Below are 18396 nucleotides of genomic sequence, written 5' to 3'. Positions count from 1 at the left end.
TATTTTGAAGTCGACTACCATAAGGCGGAAACCGGAAGTTGTTGTTCAGGAATGCGACGTTGTAAAGTGAATAGAGGGTTTACGAGGAGCGGTTGAAAACTCATATTCATCCTTTAAATTCTCATTAAATGTTATCAGGATGATTGAGATATCGAGCAGAATGTGAATGCGACGACAGAACACATCATGCTGGACAAGTATATCCGCGTGAGTCTCGTGAACATAGACTCCTTCATCTGGACTTAATGTGTTCCACTTTCAAGTGATGTTAAATTCACGTAAAAGCATCGTCACGCGTGTTTCTGTCTGCTGATTGTATAACAGGATTCATCTTAACGTATATTTACATTTGTAGTTTTGTGTTTATGGGGTGTAAGAAGTGTTGCGCTTAGACAAAATTGTGAATAAAAGTGAAACTGAATAATAAACGGACAACGTCGGAGACAAACTCGCATCTTTTTCACTTCCGTCATTCATCCAGATCTGATGTTTTGAGATGAACTCTGTTGTGTGTTTTTGTCTGATTGTGTGACTGCAGCAGCGCAGTGTTGGCCAGGCGAAGGTGACCCATGCTGTGGTGGTGATTTTCCTGGAGTTCTTTGCCTGGGGTCTCCTGACCACACCAATGTTGACAGTGAGTCTTTTGACAGATGTGTTGTGAGTGTAAGCAGAGCGTGTGGATCTGTTGTGTGTGTCAGCAGAAGCGCATGAAGTGTGTTTAATGCTCACACACAAACCTTCAGTGAGAAAATGAAAGCTTCACGTTCAATCACTTCTTAACACACCCCTTTGTCACTTCAGGTCCTGCGGGAAACCTTTCCACATCACACATTTCTCATAAACGGCCTGATTCAGGGTGTGAAGGTAAATCCAGTGCATTTATTTAGTAACAGAAGGACGTTTTCAGTGTATTGTTTTGATGACAATGGTTAAATGAACTTCTTTTTTACTTTTGAATATAAGAAATGAGATCACTGTGATTTGTATGTTGTGTGTGTTGTGTCTGCAGGGTTTTCTGTCGTTCATGAGCGCTCCTCTTATCGGTGCTTTGTCGGATATTTGGGGCAGAAAAAGTTTTCTGTTGCTGACAGTGTTTTTCACCTGTGCCCCTATACCACTCATGAGGATCAGCCCATGGTACGAGCTGCCTGTGTGTGTGTGTGTGTGAGACGTCACATGATTCTCATGTGATCAGATCTCTGTGTCTGTGTTTTAAAAGGATTTGTTTTTGGATGGATTCACAAAATAACTTTCATCACATGACTTATGCTCAATTGTTTTTCATGTTGTTGATTCAACACCTCTCATATGATATTGATATTTCTGTCTTGTCCTTACAGGTGTTTTTTTGCTCTGATGTCAGTGTCTGGACTTTTCTCTGTGACATTTTCTGTTCTATTTGCATACGTGGCTGATATAACAGAAGAGGAGGAAAGAAGCACAGCGTATGGACTGGTAAATAAAAACACATCTGACATGATGACTCATCTATATCATGAATATGATTGGTATATATCCAAACAGTCCTATTGTCTATGTTCCACTGACAGTTAAGTTATTCTTCAAAAGAAAAGTGTTTTAAATGAATCACTTTTATGTACATTTGATTGCTTGTTAAATAGTTTTATCTATTTAACAATATCTGTCACCCTGCTCTCTAAAGATCATTATTTTGTTCATCACTTCTTTCTGTATGTTGTTTAGCGGCTCACGTCTCAGTCATTATGTTGTTTTTGGTTTTAGATTTCTGCAACGTTTGCTGCGAGTTTAGTGACGAGTCCTGCGATAGGAGCGTATGTCTCTGTCAAATATGGAGACAGTCTGGTGGTTCTTCTCGCCACCATCATTGCAGTGCTGGATATTCTCTTTGTTCTGCTGGTGGTCCCAGAGTCTCTGCCGGAAAAAATGAGATTATCATCTTTGGGTTTTCCTATCTCCTGGGCGCAGGCCGATCCGTTCGCTGTAAGATTTCTTGAGTTTGTGAGATAGTGAGATATGTGCATCTTGTTTGTAGTGTGTGGTGAAAGTGGCGTTTTGTCTCTCAGTCTTTGAGGAAGGTCGGCAAGGACTCCACAGTTCTGCTCATCTGCGTCACAGTCTTCCTTTCGTATCTTCCGGAGGCCGGACAGTATTCCAGCTTTTTCCTCTATCTGGGACAGGTATGTTTGTGAATATAAGTCTTCTCACTGTCCGTTTGAGCTCAAAGGTTTTAAACCGTGTTTCTTTTTCAGGTTATAAACTTCTCCTCTGAGGCCATCGCTGGCTTTATCGCAATGGTTGGAATTCTGTCCATCGGTGCACAGGTGACATAAATTAATTCAACATGACACAAAAAATGTTTAGATTCATAGAGACTGATGTTATATTAAGGCAATAAGCCGTGTGAAGCAGTGGGTTACAGTGCACTTTATAATAGCTAAGAGCGTTGTGGCAAGAGTCATTAAAACCCCTCAGCTGTTATAAAATGCACTGTAACCCACTGCTTCACATGACTTGTAGCTTTTTTAAAACTGTTATTCCATATGCTTAACAATGCTTCATAAAATAAAACAAATAAAGTAATATTTAGGCTGTTATGCAGTCAGCCATTATAAATGGAGGTGTTTTATAACGGCTTAGAACTCGGCTCAACCAATCAAAATCAAGGACCAGAACTGAGCGTTCTATAACACTTTTCTTTGCAGACGTTACTTTTACGTGTCCTGATGAGGAAGATCGGAAATAAGAACACAGTGTTATTGGGTTTGGGATTTCAGCTGTTCCAGCTGGCCTGGTACGGCTTTGGCTCAGAACCATGGTGAGTTTTCACACGCCGTTCTTCATTCACTATCTTCTGCAGTCCCTGTCTGAAACCACCATTGTTTCTCTCCGGCAGGATGATGTGGGCTGCCGGGGCGATCGCGGCCTTGTCCAGCATCAGCTTTCCTGCGGTGAGCGCGCTGGTGTCAAGCTGCACGGATCGTGACCAACAGGGTGAGAATCAAACCGCAACAACAGCACACGGCTGCTCACTGTGCCTTCAAACCGCCGGCGTCGAGAGCATAAAAATGGCTCTGGTCGCCCTGCCAACTATGCTGTGGAAAGATTTGTGAAGGCTCTGACGTATGTGGTCGGAACCAAAGCTTAAAGGGATGCATTCTCTGGCGTTCTCGCCGAACCCCGTCGTAGCTCATTTCCATAAGGTTAACCTGATTTCAGTTCTCCTCGATGCCCAAGATGCACCGCTGCTCACTGCCGGCTCAGATTGAAAATGAATGACTTCCTACCACTTTGACACTCTCGCCGGCGGCGGTGTGAACGCACAGTTACAGAATATCAGACAGAAACTGAAGATTCCTGCAGTTTGTTTGTCTCTTAAGCTCGTGATTTGATTTGGGTTTGTGGTGTTTGCAGGCGCCGTTCAGGGAATGGTCACTGGAATTCGTGGTCTTTGTAACGGACTCGGTCCGGCTATGTTTGGATTCATATTCTTCCTCTTTAATGTGGAACTCCTCGAGCCGAACCAAGTCACACCTGACACCGAGAAGGTGAGAGACGCTGTCAAACTACGCTTAGTGCTGTGTTATCAGACCCATCAAACATTCAAATGTTTTAAAACATTCCTTCACCTGTCTTGCAGAAGTCTGTTATTCCTGGTCCGCCCTTTCTGTTCGGCGCGTGTACAGTTGTGTTGGCTCTGCTGGTGGCCGTTTTCATTCCCTCACAGCACACATCAGAGGTGAAGACCTGCAGCACTCAAGTCACCACTGAACCCGTGAGCTTCATCCCGGAGATGAGTTCAGTCCCTGTGAGCGACGAGGACAACGAGCCTCTCTTACAGGACAGCAGTTTATAATCCACACAAGCTTTTATCCTAAACGTCTTTTCTGCTTTTAATTCCTGATAGAGAACGTGCCTTCTACTTTAATATTTTGGCATATTGACACGTACATGCTGCTGTGCATCTGAATGTAAAGCGTCGTCGGCCTTCAATATATTCACTAGACCTTTGACCTCTGAACGTCTACAGAATGCAATAATAATGTCATGAAACTCAAGTGGCAGATTCACATTCATCTGTTAGTTGAGTTAAGAGAATAAACTGCACAGAATGTCTAATAGTCTTTGGGTCAGCAGCAGCTTTGAGAGAGGATCTCATTCATCAGATCACCGGCCGTTTAACACCGGTCTCTGCAGTCGTTGATGTCATCATGACAGAGACCCTTCAAGATCGGTCCAGTTCATTTGATCTTTTCTTCCCAACAGTTCTAAACGATCTTACTTTGCCTTTTTTATGCGCTTTCTTGAGTAAAATAGGTTTTTTAAACGAATTGTCAAACCAGTTTTACTTTTATTACACATAAGAACTGAATGAAGTCATATCTCCAGCAATAACGGCTGTACGTCTGAATGAATCGCATGTTCTGTCTGTTATTACAACACAGCGAGGAGCTTTGAAATCATTTGGGCACCCATTCTTATTATAATTCATACTTGAAGATGAATCGTGAGTGTATTCATGCAGCCGTTATAAATGTGTTTTTTAAATTAAACTGCACTTTGTTTTATGTTACACATGCCATTCCTCATGTCTGAGCAGGCCTTCTGTAAACTGCACTCATCGGTGTGTAGATGAAACGTTATTGATGCGTTTGTTCAATGAACACTGCAGTCAGTTTTTTATTACAAGCCTTTGCTGATTTATCCATTGATCTATGTTTCAATAAACAAAATCATATCCCATTATCTACATGTAACACTTATTTTGACCCAAAAGTTTAAATATTGTCACATTGAGACTCATACACATATTTTTTGAGGGGGGGATTACATTGTGTGTTTATTGAATGCAAGAAGGCAAAATGCATAAAGATTCAATTAGAATGAAGTGCAAACAAATTATCTTTGTTTTTATCTTATATAACATTTTGTAAAACAAATTTACAGGAATAAGTTAAATCATAGACAGCCATTACATCACAAGTCCAACAGGTAATAGATTTTATCATCATGCTGTGAAACAACCGTGTTTGGTCACAAACACACACAATAAACTAGATTTACACTAGATGCGCAATCACAATGTGAAATTCATTGCAACCTGCATCTATGTTTCCAAAACACTCGGAATGAGAAAATAAAACCGTATCATTCAAGACTGAAGAAACTTCATACTGCTGAGGACACAAAACTGCTGAATGAGATGTTCTTACAGAAGACAGCTCAGGGACACTTTTGTTGTGTATATTGGGAGAGTCTCTGAAAAAAAACAATATATGATTTAATATAATCTGTAAATGGTTAGGACAGCTGATTTTCAAATGAAGGGAAATGACTCTTTATTGAACTTCATTGAACCCTAACACACCGGAAGAGGACTTTACTGGTACTTTACTGGACATTAACTCCAATTTTCATTTATTTATTTACAAACGCCTATTTATTTACAGATTTTTTTTAATACTTGGAAAGAAATTTAAATTTAAGGATTTGAATAGCATTTCTTTATCATGTATTGTATATTAAAGTCACCGTGAAACGGAAGTTGCGATTGACTTCTTTTCCGTATCGTGACGTGTATCCGAGTGAAACAGGTACTGAAAAATAAGTCCTACCTCTTTGTTGCCGACGTCATGTGGTGAAGAGTTATTGTTGAAAGTAGCATAATGTGAAATCAGGATTTCTGCCCAATAGACATTTATCGAATAATATACGTTTAATATAAGATATATTAGATTATTCACATTTGATTCCAAAAGATAGTTTCCTTTTATTTTTAGACTATTATAAAGCATTTGATACGTTAGAACATGAGTTTTTATTTCAAACACTACAAAGAATTGGATTTGGTGAATCATTTTATAAAATGGTCAAAATGCTGTATACAAATGGTAATAGTTCCATTAAGTTAGGTAATAATACTTCTCCCAGATTCTACTCAAAACGTGGGGTACGACAGGGATGTCCAGTATCTCCCTATCTATTTTTAATAGCAACACAATTTTTAAGTTCATATATCAAAGCAAGTCATCTTAAAGGTATTAGTATTGGAAATTCAGAGATGATAATTAGCCAATTAGCAGATGATACTGTCCTGTTCTTGGAAGACTCTCACCAAATATCCTTAGCATTAGATATTCTCCAGCTCTTCTCCAAGGCTTCAGGTTTATATCTTAATCTTAAAAAATGTGAATTATTTTCCCTTAAAAATTGTTCAGCTTCTTCAATCAATGGTATTGCTGTTAAGACTTGTGTCACATATTTGGGTATACAGATAATTAAAGATGACCTCAGGTGTTCCACAAATTTTAATCCAATCATAGCTAAAACAAAGAAAAGGCTTAACTGCTGGCTACAGAGAGACCTCTCTTTAACAGGTAGGGGATTACTTGTTAAAGCGGAGGGTCTGTCTCGCCTCGCGTATGCTGCGCAGTCATTGTACATTGATAAGTCCACATGTAAATTAATTGATGGAATGCTATATAATTTCCTATGGAAAAACAAACCTCATTATTTTAAGAAATCTGTGTCGGTAAATTCTCACAATAATTAAACTTCATTGATTTCAATACAATGAATAATTCAATTAAAATAAACTGGCTCAGTCGATTTCTCAATAACCCTACTTCTATTTGGAATCTATTCCCCCAATTTGCATTTTCACAATTTGGTGGCATAAAATTTGTTTTAATGTGCAATAATGATATTCAAAAACTTCCCCTCAAGCTATCTGATTTTCACAAACAGGCTCTTTTGGCTTACAAACATAACTTTTTCACGCATTGATGTTACATCTGGAATAATAAAAACATTCTATTTAAAAATAGGTCTTTGTTCTTTAAACAATGGTTCAGTAATGGAATATTGCATGTTGGTCAGCTCTTCAATAAGGAAGGTATGCTTTTTAGGTATTCAGAATTTCTCTCTAAATATAATATACCAGTAACTCCTAAAGAGTTTGCCATTGTTATGGATGCTATTCCATCTGGCATACGCATGCTTTTTAAAAATTGTTCTTTATCTTTTGAAGTCTCTTTACCTGAGCCAAGCGATACACCTACTGGTAAGTTATGTTTTATTAGTAAAAAAGGAAGAAATCTTAAAGTAAGAGCATTACTTATTGAGAGCCTTTTCGATAATCTAAACTGGAAAATGATATGGTCCATGCAACAAAAATATCTTCTCTCAAATAAAGTCAAAGTAATACTCCATAACATTTACACTGCCAAAACTTTTCTAAAGAAAAAATGTGGATCTGACTTTTACACCAAATGCATTTTTTGTCAGAATGACAATGAATCAATTTTTCACTTGTTTTGGTCGTGCAACTGTATTCAACAACTTTGGAAACATGTTGGTTTGTTTATTTCAAATACTATTTTGAATGGTTTTTTTATGAATCCAAAAACTGTTGTTTTTGGATTTTTTGAAGCTGACCAAAATGCTTCTTTTGTAATCAACCTGATTATTTCTCTATGTAAATTTGATATACATAATTGTACATTTTCTAATAGCAAACCTGTTTTTATAGTCTGTCTACAAGAGATAAAACTGTATTTAAAAACAATTATGTACATATGAAAGCACAAAGAACTTGTAAAATTTGCTCTGCTTATAAGCTTTTCAACCTGTTTAATTTGTAATATTTGTATTATTTGTGTAAGTCCCTCTCCTGTTTTTTTTGTTTTTTTCTCTTGTCTTGTCTGTTTCGAGCCATGGTAATGTTTTTATTTTCTCTCTTTTCATTAATCCAATGTTAAATTTCGATTGTAACATTGTTTTGCTACAACACTGTATAAAACACTTCATGGTGACTTGAGCTACATTGAAGGATTCTGGGAAATAAAGTGTATCATTTTTTATCTTTTTAGATAAATACAATTTATATTCTTAAAACATTCGTTATATTTATTATAATTAAGTGAATTGAATTTCGTCGAATGGCTCGCGCAGCGGCGTGATGACGTCATCGCTCAGGTGACTCACCTCTGTCCTCGAGAGTTTGCAGGTATGTGTTCATGAATTCTCTGTCGCGTTCGTCCGTTGCAGTTTCATCTTCATCGTCAGCGTGTATCGGATTGTCATATAATCGGACTAATCTGAAATACAAAATCACGTGTTAGACTGACTCTGGATCGGCGCACAGACAGCGACAGGTGCTCGAGTTGACTGAAAATACGACCCAAACACTGACAATCAAACATGTTTATAACTTGTGTAGAAGAGAAATGAACGAGATTTACGGAGATTTCAAAGATATTGTGAAGAGAGACATTTCAAATCTCATTCTGGTTTGTTTTTGATGATCGTACTTGATCTGAGGATCATCCGCCAATTTGGAGGGGATGCTGATGAGCTCATCCGCACTGAGCACCAGCATCTTCAGATGTGAGATGTTACTCATGGACAGAGGGATGTGTTTGATCTTGTTCTTGTGTAGGAACACAGTCTCTAAAGCTTCAATCCTAAAACACATGTGCACATTTATATCACGTGTTATATCTGCTTCGCATGAGAATGAACAATGTTTTTTTGTGCTACAAGTGTAGTAACCATGTTTTTTGTTTTAACTGTAGTAAAACCATGGTCAATTTTTATAAGGACACACACACACACCTGTCGATGTCTTCAGGCAGGTCCTTGAGTCGGTTGTTACTCATATCCAAACATTTCAGGCCATCCATGCGGAGGACACAGATGGGAATGCTAGCAAATGTGTTTTCCGACAAGTCCAAATGCTTCAGTTTTTTCAAATTCCTCAGCTGAAAGAAAACACACAGAACCAAAATAAATGAATGTGATGTGACATTAGATGTGCGGCATGAAAACATTTCAACACACTTCAATGATTATTCACATTTAAGAATTAAGTCATCAAGCCCAAGAAATATCTGTTAAATGTGCTGATAGATCCAACTATGAGATATGGCTTGTAGATCTTATAGATCTGAACTTTGAGTCCAGTTTCACTAGATCTCTCTCCGTCAGGAACAACAGGGAGATATAGAGCTGAAGGGAAGAACAGCAGGCAGGAGACGAAGTTTGGCAGTGCTTGACTGAGCATCAACACACAACTGAGATTATTCAATAAATCATTTGTCTGTCTATTTAACATCACTTCATCTCCTGCCTGCTGTTCTTCCCTTCAGCTCTATATCTCCCTGTTGTTTGGGTTAAAGGATTGACTCACAACGGAGTTGATATCTCCAGGTGTAATTTGTTCCTGACGGAGAGAGATCTAGTGAAACTGGACTCAAAGTTCAGATCTATAAGATCTACAAGCCATATCTCATAGTTGGATCTATCAGTGCAGAGCTCTGAAACTCATTCTCGTTCATTCTCTTGTTTATGATGAAAAACTCATTTCTTGCATTTAAATGAAAAGGTTTTCCATCATTCGTGTGTTCAGACGTTTGACTGCATGTTTTTACCTCAAATGGTAACTCTTCTAGTTTGAAGTTTGCCGTCATTTCTAATCGCTCCAGATTCTCACAGTCTCCCAGTTCAGGTGGAATAATGGTTAATTTATTATAACTTAGGTTTAATTCTCTTAAGCTGATGAGTTTTCCTGTTATAAAAGAGACGGGTTGAATGACTGCAGTGATTCATGTGATGTTTTACACACGTCTGATGTGATTCTGACCGATCTCTACAGGAATCTTTGTCAGGCCGTTCCTCGGGACGTCCAGCACACGCAGATCCACGAACGCCTGGATGTAAGCGGGAATCTCGGGAATCCTTGTTTCACGGATGTGCCATTCCTTCAGGTAAGTCATGTACTGAAGATCTTCAGGTAACTTCTGTACAATCACAATCAAACGCTGAGTGTGGAATCACTTCTTATAAAAATAGGATTTTAGAAATATTTACCATCCATTTCTTTCCGGTCAACTCAAAAATAAATTTTCGGTCCTCGTCTTCATTATCTGCACCAGACAGTCAATAATTTCAACTGTTTAACATTTACGTGACAAACATCAGATACAGAGATGTTGAATTGTTTTGGAATTTTCTACTTTATTGGTTCCGTGTAAATGATTTGTAGATTGTGTGTTTATGTTGTTAATACCTTTATTAACTGTTGGCAGAATGTTGAGTTGTGCGAGAGTGGATCTCTCCAGATAACACTGCAGCGTCTCCACCTCAACTCTCTTTAACTTTCTGCATGCGATGCGATACTGCCACTGTTCATTCACCCTGAAAACACACACACACACGTGCGCGCGCACATACATACATACATACATACACACACACACACACACACACACACGAACAACACATATTGTTCTGTGTTTTCAGTCTCTGACACAAGTGAATGAAGATCAGATATTGAGAGTTTAATCAGAGGAGGTGTTTTGTGTTTTATGGAAATCTCCTCACTTGGCCAGAGCACTTCTGCTGAGTCTCTCTTCTTCTTTCTTCTGCTTCTGTCTGTGTGTTTTCACCCGGCCCTCCCACAGTTCTCGGATCAGTGAGAGATGGTAAACAGGAATGTCAATGCCAATCCGCTCTGATCTCATGTTGGATGCTAAAGTAAGAATGTTACCACAATAAAATCACATTCAATTACATTTAATGATGTTCTGATCAGATCTGAAACTGCACATTTAAACAATACTACAACAGTCGTGCTCTTTAGGTGACAGGTTTCTTGCTCATGAACATGCCGAAAACCTATTTTGTTCCTAAAACACTGTTCACAAGGTCAAGTGAACGCTCAAATATTTTCTGTCCAGACTTAATGTAGTTGAACTATTCCAGTAATGTGATGTGATGTTCATCCATCACACAACAGCCCTGATGATGTCGCAGCACTTATGATTTCTCTCTCGTCTCCCGTATGACTCCATCGATATGACCTCAAACCCATGAACAGTCACCCTGTGACCACAGCCAAACCCAAACGTGACGCTCTGAATGATCAACATTCTACATTAACTCGAATTCTCCCGTGATTGGTGATTTTTTGAGGAGGAAATATTCATACCTGACAGAAGGTCTGTGTCACACGCCGGCTCCAGACTCGTGTTTACAGCTCATATCTATTTAGGATTCTGTGTGAGCGAGCTGCTATTTTTACCGTGTGAGATATGAGCGGTCATGCCACCGACCTGTTTACACTTTTACACATGATCATCCAGAAATGACACAGAAACTTTCAACAGCGCAGAAAACAGACACGCTTGACGCCCTTTACACCACACTGAGCTGTATTTAGTTAATGAGAGAGAAGCTTTTGTCCTGTAAATGAACTGTGAGTGACCTTTAGCTCAAGGGTCGTGACCTCTCGTGATATATCAACCTCTTTAGTTTTGTTACAAACACAGCTTGTGTTTCACAGATACACATGTGTGTAACATCAGATGTTGTGTGTTTGTGACATGAAAACTATTCAGACATTACATGTTTATATTCTATTATATTCAATATTCTACATCATCAGCTCCTCACTGACTCACACTGCACCCAGACAAAAGTCCCTGAACCCTTCAAATCTAAAATCTACTGTATGTTTTATGTCATATTTATGTTACAATTTTATCTTTGACAGATATTTATAATCCTTCATTAGTGCCTTCAGGTGGGAGTGAAGTTGTATAAACATGTGTAATGTCATTGTGTAACCACTAGATGACTCTCTCTCTCTCTCTATATTGAGACTGGTGGATCCCTTAGATATTTTAGACAGAATTACTCTGTCAAAGTTTAGATATTTAAGCTTCTGAATTATTATTACTATCAACAACTGACCCACCTAACAAAACATTTCAAAAGAATTGATCGGATGAAAGACAATCCTTAAAGTCACAGGTTTTATTTAATGATCAACTTTTCACAGTTAAAAGTCAGAATTGTTTGATCTCCAGGTGCATTATGGGTAACAGCAGTGGCATGTGCTGTTTGACTCCATTTCTCCTTCCATAAATTCAAACACACACTCAAATGTAATAGTGAAACTCCATCACTGTCACTGCAGTTTGTGTTTCAGTGTGTGTGTGTATGGACATGTTTTTATATCCTGACGGGGACCTAAACCTGAATACACACCAACTCATTGGGACTCGTGTCACTGTGGGGACCAAAATTGAGTCAAAAAAAATCTAAAAATGCAAAAAGTTTTCTATGATCTTTAGGTTTAGGGCTAGGGGATAAAATATACATTTTGTACAGTATACAACTCGTTATGTCTATAGAATGTCCACACATAGATAGTAAACCAGACATGTGTGTGTGTGTGTGTGTGTGTGTGTTTGCTTGTTAGTGATCGGCTCATGAAAACACACACTCTCACCACACTTGATATTGTGGATGATGTGTTTCTGTGTGTCTGACTTTACTCATCTCATGTTAGTGACATCAGAGATCAACATTGTGTCAGACTTGATGTCATGTAAGCGTAACTAATATGATGATAGGTGAAGTGATGTGAAGTGATGATTGACAGTAGCTGTAGGATTTACTGAAGTTGACACTGAGATTTACACACTTGTGTCTTTGGCTTTATTAAACATCATGACTGGAGATCGAAAAACCAGCGTTTGTTTTTTCAAGCGATGACTGGACAGCGTCTGTGCAGCTGTGGCGGATCTCTTATTCAGCATAAGCATCTTATAACATCATTTCACTCGGCCCTGAAGACCAAAATAGAGCTCCTGCGGGGCCGCTTAATACCCCGAGCTCAGGCTCAATCACGGCCCGCACAACTGAAATGTCACACATGTGTGATGGGCTTTTGTATCACACCCAGATTCTCCAGATACATTTGGCCTTGTGTAAAAGGGCATGAAAATGCACTGGTGTTAATGTGATGTCATGTACCTGAACAATACATCACACACACACACGTTCTCATCTGAGCCGACCAGCAGACCTTTCATCCCAGAGAAATATGTGTTTTCACTGTGTCATTTGATGATTCAAAGTCCTCGACACAGACATGATGAGAAAGAAAATAAAGATGAAAAGCTTTACAGAACACCACGAAGAATAAGGAAATACAGCTATATAATGTATATGACCTGACGTGTTGTAAGTGTTTCTTTGTAAGCGTGTGACTGTGTTTTGAGACACGTGTTTTAATGCGTCTGTCACTTGACGATTAGAGAGGTTATTTTTAATCCGATGCTCCTTCGCAACATAAGCAAAATGTTTTCCATTTTAAAAATAAATACTTCACATCATCTATTGTTTTCATTCCTGCATCAGGTGTGAAAGTGTATTTCTGAAGCTAAATGACACCGACACTCATGAGATTCATTAGTTGATAATGAGGATCATTACGCTTCTGATGTATCATGATTCTCAAGCATGTGCCACTGCTCAAGTGAAGATGAGGAGGGGCTGAAAAACATCACCGATGACACGTCTGTCAAACTGAAATAAAGCCTCGCCGCATGTGTGAGGTCAGTCACAACACGTCACCGCTGTGTGTGTCATGCGTGTTCTTCAACGATCTGACGCTCTGATCAGAATCAGGTACTGGTTGTGCAAACGCTGTAGAATGTGTTTCTATTAGACGATGAAGGTTAAACTGATCTCATCTGTGCGTCTCTTCACAGAAAATGAGTTCTGCTCTGATTCATGACAAGTTATTCATCAAGACGTTCTGGGAGCAGAAGATCGTTCATCACAATCACATGACAGAAACTGAAGAAGAGAGGATGAAGAACAGCTCGCTCACCAAGTGAGTTTAATCTTCTTCACTTAACATTAAAGATAATCTTAACAATGAGTGTGACAGACTGACAGTAGAATAACATCATGTGAGCGGATCATCTACTGAGACTGCTGCTCTTCACTGACACTCTTCTCCGTTTTTGACTCTCATTTTATAATTGATAACATTATTATATGTGACCTCTAATTGAGCCTTTTTGTGTTATAAAAGTACAGTTTCATGGGTTGTGTTGAGCCTCAGAAAGCTGTTGACAGAAATAAGTCTGTTTGTGATTCACTGAACTCAACTCTCACTCTCTTAAAATACACCCACAATGTCAGACGTGATGCAACACATTTTGCTTAAATTGTAAGATTTTAGATTAACTAAAATGTACAAACGATTATTCACAAACGTATTTCATTTTCACAAACCAATTATTAGTGCTTGTTTGCAACAGTTCTATTTTTATTTTTAAGCTTCCACAAAATTTTCAAACAAAGATTAAAATAAAAAACTCCAATATTGACAGAATGTAACAGTGATGAAACTCATGTTGACATATTGATTTGTGATTAGTCTCGTGTGTTTGTCGTTTATTTAACTTTTACAAGTTTTGTTTTGCACAGACAGCATCACATTGTGTGTTGATTTTCATATACAGCCGACAGAAATAATTATTAGTTATTATAATATCCTTAAGGACATGATCTGAATATAGTTTACACAGAACGGAAGACAAAAAAGCCACTGTGCTCCTGCTGCCTAACAAACTCATTTCTTTTCCTGCAGTAAATACAAATCTCATGACTGGTTTTATTATTACTGGGAGTGTTAATGTAATAGTCTGAAATGCTACGAGTGCATAAATACAGGCTGTAAGCTTACTGAAGTATTTCACAGTGTTCTTCAAACCATTATTTCAGGCTTCGTGACGAGTGGCTGAAGAGACTGGAGAGCCGGACCAAACATCTGAAGAATTTTGGCGACAACCGAGGCCCAAATTTATCATCCGTCTCATGAACAGACCCACTGTCCACCTGATGAACTCAATAAAGACACATGATATTCACTCCTGTCTGATTCTCTTTATTTCACGTCCAGTTTGTTTATCCTTCATTAGCACACGGATGAAAAGCAACAGAAGCTGTAATGGAGAATGAATCTTCTGCACTGAACAGGTGCTGTGTGTGAAGGACATGAGCCGCTTTTTCACAGCATGTTACAGGAGTGTGAAAACACTGATCCTCCAGCAGAGAGACTTAAAACTGACACGTCTGCTGAAAGCAGTGACCCGTAAACGTATGACACGCTCTGTCAGTGGCCGTTTAAACATAATCCATCCTTTAACTGAAATAACCAACATCATCTCTCTACAGTTTAGATCATAAAATACTCATAACTTAATTAACTGATGTACAACGTTCAGTTCCACAAGAGGCCACTGTGCAACAAACTCATGTATTCATCTTGAAGACATCATGCCTTAAATTCTGCTCTGAAGAAAGTCCAACAAATATGACAAAATATTCATCCGTTAAACAAAAGAGGAACCAAAACGACTGGGTCAAAAGATCTTGTTTAGTCATTTCCAAACTCTCCACCTTCAAGCTTTTCTCAACCGAAGAGATCTTTCGTCATCTACTTCTTCTTCTTCTTTCCTTTCTTCCCTGCATCTCCCGGCTGTGATCCAGCGTCAGCTCCTCCGCTCTTCTGCGTTCTTATCTTCAGTTTGGGAATCATCTCGGCAACATAAAACATCACAGCTTTCTCTAAAAACACACAGACGAGTCGCCATACTTCAGTTCAGGATACGAATGTGTTTCACTGATCTGAATTCAGTCTGTTCATTAATACACTAAACACATCAGCGAGAATTAAAGGTTTAAATGACAGATTATTTGAGAATTTCAGATTTACTATTTTCTTAATGATGTGTTTACATGAAGACACTGAATATAACCTCTCATCTAGTTACTTACTAGATGAAAATTTGTCTTGACACAAACTTCCATCTTCGAGTTTTAGTTGCACCCGCACGCGTCCTCTAAACTGAACGTCTCTGTTCCATTCTCTGGGATACATCTTGTTCTGTGGAGCAAAATCCTCAAGTCATCTTCACATTATTTCACAGATTCGCAATATACAGACCAGCACACATCAATTAAACCTCCAAACCTCCACAAGAACATTGAGACCAGCTGCCGTCAGCACATCTCGAATCTCAGCGCATGAAGGATTTTCCACCGCCTAAACAAACACATCACACAATATTACACACAAACAAACCACTTAATACACAAACGGACCAATCATACGCAAACTCGTATAAATGATATGAAAAGCACTTTACTTTCTCCACGGGGATTCTTCTGCCTTCTGCTAAAGTCTTTTTATTGTTGATGTAAGACGGATAAATGCACAGAAACCTGATGGAGAAACAGAACATGAAGGATTAAGTTACTGTGGTGTTCTTTTTTTCTCGTTTGTGAGTCAACGTTACATTCACGTGTTTGTGTGTCAGGGAAGACGCACGTGACACTCACCTCTCTTTATCCGCCGGGTTTGTCGTTAAATGCGACATTTCATCAGTTGATCTTTGTTTTTCTGCGGTTATAAACACACGTCGTTGTTTGTGAAAGATTTCAGATGAAAATTAATGATGAGTGTAACTTCTTCTGTGATGTCACGTCCGGTAGAGGAGTTTACTTCCGCTCGTCAGGGGTGACGTGTCGTCACAGCGCCCTCTGTCGGTGAGGAGCGCAGTTCTGCTTCTGCACGTTAGCATGAAACATGTTTACATTTAACATTATCACATGTAAGAAGAAAGATTAATGTGGTGAAGATGCTAAAGAGGACATGACGCGAGAATCTGCAGTGAGTATTTACATCTCAATAACTGATCTATTATAACGCGTGTGTATGTGCTGCTCGCTGACCTGAGATCAGCGCTATTTAACATGCGATTGTTTGTGCACGATTAATGGTTATTTATTAAAGTTCTGTTTTAAAATGATTGGAATATGATCTTAATACCATGATGTAGTCTCCCTGTATAAAATGTTAATGTATGTTGTGTGTTTGTTGTGCGTCTGTTGTGCTGTAAGGATGTGAGTGTGTATTTCAGCGCTGGGAAGGAGTTCAGAGATGTTGTGTTCATAACACACAGAGTCTGTCAGGAGTTTCCCTGCAGAGTTCTGCCTGAATTCACACCCTGGTATCCATCAACATCAGACAGCATCAGACCCATCAGACCTGAGATCAGACCGCCGCTCATCACACCGGAAGAGCTTAAGAACATCACATCAGACTGCATCAGACCTGAGATCAGACCACCGCTCATCACACCGGAAGATCTGAAGAACATCACATCAGACTGCATCAGACCTGAGATCAGACCGCCGCTCATCACACCGGAAGAGCTTAAGAACATCACATCAGACTGCATCAGACCTGAGATCAGACCACCGCTCATCACACCGGAAGATCTGAAGAACATCACATCATACAGCATCAGACCTGAGATCAGACCACCGCTCATCACACCGGAAGATCTTAAGAACATCACATCAGACAGCGTCAGACCTCAGATCAGACCACCGCTCATCACACCGGAAGAGCTTAAGAACATCACATCAGACAGCATCAGACCTCAGATCAGACCACCGCTCATCACACCGGAAGATCTTAAGAACATCACATCAGACAGCGTCAGACCTCAGATCAGACCACCGCTCATCACACCGGAAGATCTGAAGAACATCACATCATACAGCATCAGACCTCAGATCAGATCACCGCTCATCACACCGGAAGATCTGAAGAATATCACATCAGACAGCGTCAGACCTCAGATCAGACCACCGCTCATCACACCGGAAGATCTGAAGAATATCACATCAGACAGCGTCAGAGCTCAGATCAGACCACCGCTCATCACACCGGAAGATCTGAAGAACATCACATCAGACAGCGTCAGAGCTCAGATCAGATCACCGCTCATCACACCGGAAGATCTGAAGAACATCACATCAGACAGCGTCAGAGCTCAGATCAGACCACCGCTCATCACACCGGAAGATCTGAAGAATATCACATCAGACAGCGTCAGAGCTCAGATCAGACCACCTCTTATAACACCGGACGATATGAAGAACATCACATCAGACAGCATCAGACCTGTTGATGACTGTGAAGACTCGAGCAGAATAAAGACTGTCAGCAGCTCAGAGAATCTCAGAGAGTTCAAGCGCTCATGGTGTGTGATCACAGACAGGACGCCACCGGAGAAGATCACACACTCGTTCTCTTGTCTGTTTCGTAAGATCATTGCCAAACACAGACTTCATCTTCATCAGAGAGTGAAGTGGGTCGTGTGTGAGCTCAACTGTGTCACACACACTATTGATGAAGTTTGGTTTCGGCTGAATCGAGCGATCAGACACTCCAGACTGCCCACCTGTAACTCCAACTTTCAGCGAGATCTGTGTCAGATCTGGATCTACTGTGACTTCTTCTATTCAGAGTTTATTGGCCGTTTCTTAAAGAAAGAACTGCAGCTCTCAGGCCAGATGACATTAACTGTTCATAAACTTGGAGATATTCTTCAGTTTTAACTTATTTAAAAATCAAACTTGCATGATCATCTGTTTTTAAATATGTCACGTGTTGTTACTGTAAATTAAAAGGCGCTGTGGTTTTTAAATCTGATTTGTCGATGTTTAATGTTGTGAGAAAGCAATTCATCTTACTGGTCT

At 39.4% G+C, this 18396-nt stretch overlaps 5 protein-coding genes across 6 annotated transcripts; 3 read left to right on the top strand and 2 right to left on the bottom strand.

Annotated features, from left to right (window-relative positions):
* Positions 1-37: 37 nt before the first annotated feature.
* On the top strand, positions 38-4725 carry mfsd14bb (major facilitator superfamily domain containing 14Bb). 2 transcript variants are annotated; one of them, XM_056772274.1, is made up of 12 exons: positions 38-207; positions 542-634; positions 802-864; positions 1010-1137; positions 1341-1455; positions 1744-1962; positions 2046-2159; positions 2232-2303; positions 2685-2797; positions 2876-2973; positions 3394-3527; positions 3620-4725. In XM_056772274.1, exons 1-12 carry the CDS (start codon positions 187-189, stop codon positions 3833-3835), a joined length of 1386 nt encoding a protein of 461 aa, XP_056628252.1. In that variant the 5' UTR covers positions 38-186; the 3' UTR covers positions 3836-4725. The 2 variants fall into 2 exon arrangements, with proteins under 2 accessions (XP_056628252.1, XP_056628251.1); XM_056772273.1 differs by having other exon boundaries at positions 539-634.
* Positions 4726-4808: 83 nt separating this feature from the next.
* On the bottom strand, positions 4809-11330 carry lrrc2 (leucine rich repeat containing 2). Its single transcript, XM_056772278.1, has 10 exons — positions 10970-11330; positions 10363-10510; positions 10049-10176; positions 9850-9905; positions 9623-9779; positions 9411-9547; positions 8596-8741; positions 8292-8444; positions 7966-8078; positions 4809-5238 (listed from the first exon to the last, which is right to left on the bottom strand). The coding sequence occupies exons 2-10, from the start codon at positions 10500-10502 to the stop codon at positions 5189-5191; spliced, it is 1080 nt and encodes a 359-aa protein (XP_056628256.1). The 5' UTR covers positions 10503-10510; positions 10970-11330; the 3' UTR covers positions 4809-5188.
* On the top strand, positions 9632-14711 carry LOC130439759 (protein FAM240B). Its single transcript, XM_056772285.1, has 4 exons — positions 9632-9746; positions 13290-13458; positions 13542-13666; positions 14566-14711. The coding sequence occupies exons 3-4, from the start codon at positions 13545-13547 to the stop codon at positions 14660-14662; spliced, it is 219 nt and encodes a 72-aa protein (XP_056628263.1). The 5' UTR covers positions 9632-9746; positions 13290-13458; positions 13542-13544; the 3' UTR covers positions 14663-14711.
* Position 14712: 1 nt separating this feature from the next.
* Positions 14713-16341, bottom strand: srp19 (signal recognition particle 19). The gene is made up of 5 exons (XM_056772284.1): positions 16186-16341; positions 15993-16068; positions 15818-15889; positions 15622-15730; positions 14713-15411 (listed from the first exon to the last, which is right to left on the bottom strand). The coding sequence occupies exons 1-5, from the start codon at positions 16221-16223 to the stop codon at positions 15281-15283; spliced, it is 426 nt and encodes a 141-aa protein (XP_056628262.1). The 5' UTR covers positions 16224-16341; the 3' UTR covers positions 14713-15280.
* A 23-nt stretch (positions 16342-16364) lies between these two features.
* On the top strand, positions 16365-18391 carry zgc:101664 (uncharacterized protein LOC450064 homolog). The gene is made up of 2 exons (XM_056772272.1): positions 16365-16516; positions 16747-18391. Exons 1-2 carry the CDS (start codon positions 16499-16501, stop codon positions 18253-18255), a joined length of 1527 nt encoding a protein of 508 aa, XP_056628250.1. The 5' UTR covers positions 16365-16498; the 3' UTR covers positions 18256-18391.
* Positions 18392-18396: the final 5 nt, after the last annotated feature.

Source organism: Triplophysa dalaica, chromosome 18 (assembly GCF_015846415.1).
Source record: "Triplophysa dalaica isolate WHDGS20190420 chromosome 18, ASM1584641v1, whole genome shotgun sequence".
Classification (NCBI taxonomy): Eukaryota; Metazoa; Chordata; class Actinopteri; order Cypriniformes; family Nemacheilidae; genus Triplophysa; species Triplophysa dalaica.
This window is presented reverse-complemented; position numbering and strand designations above follow the sequence as displayed.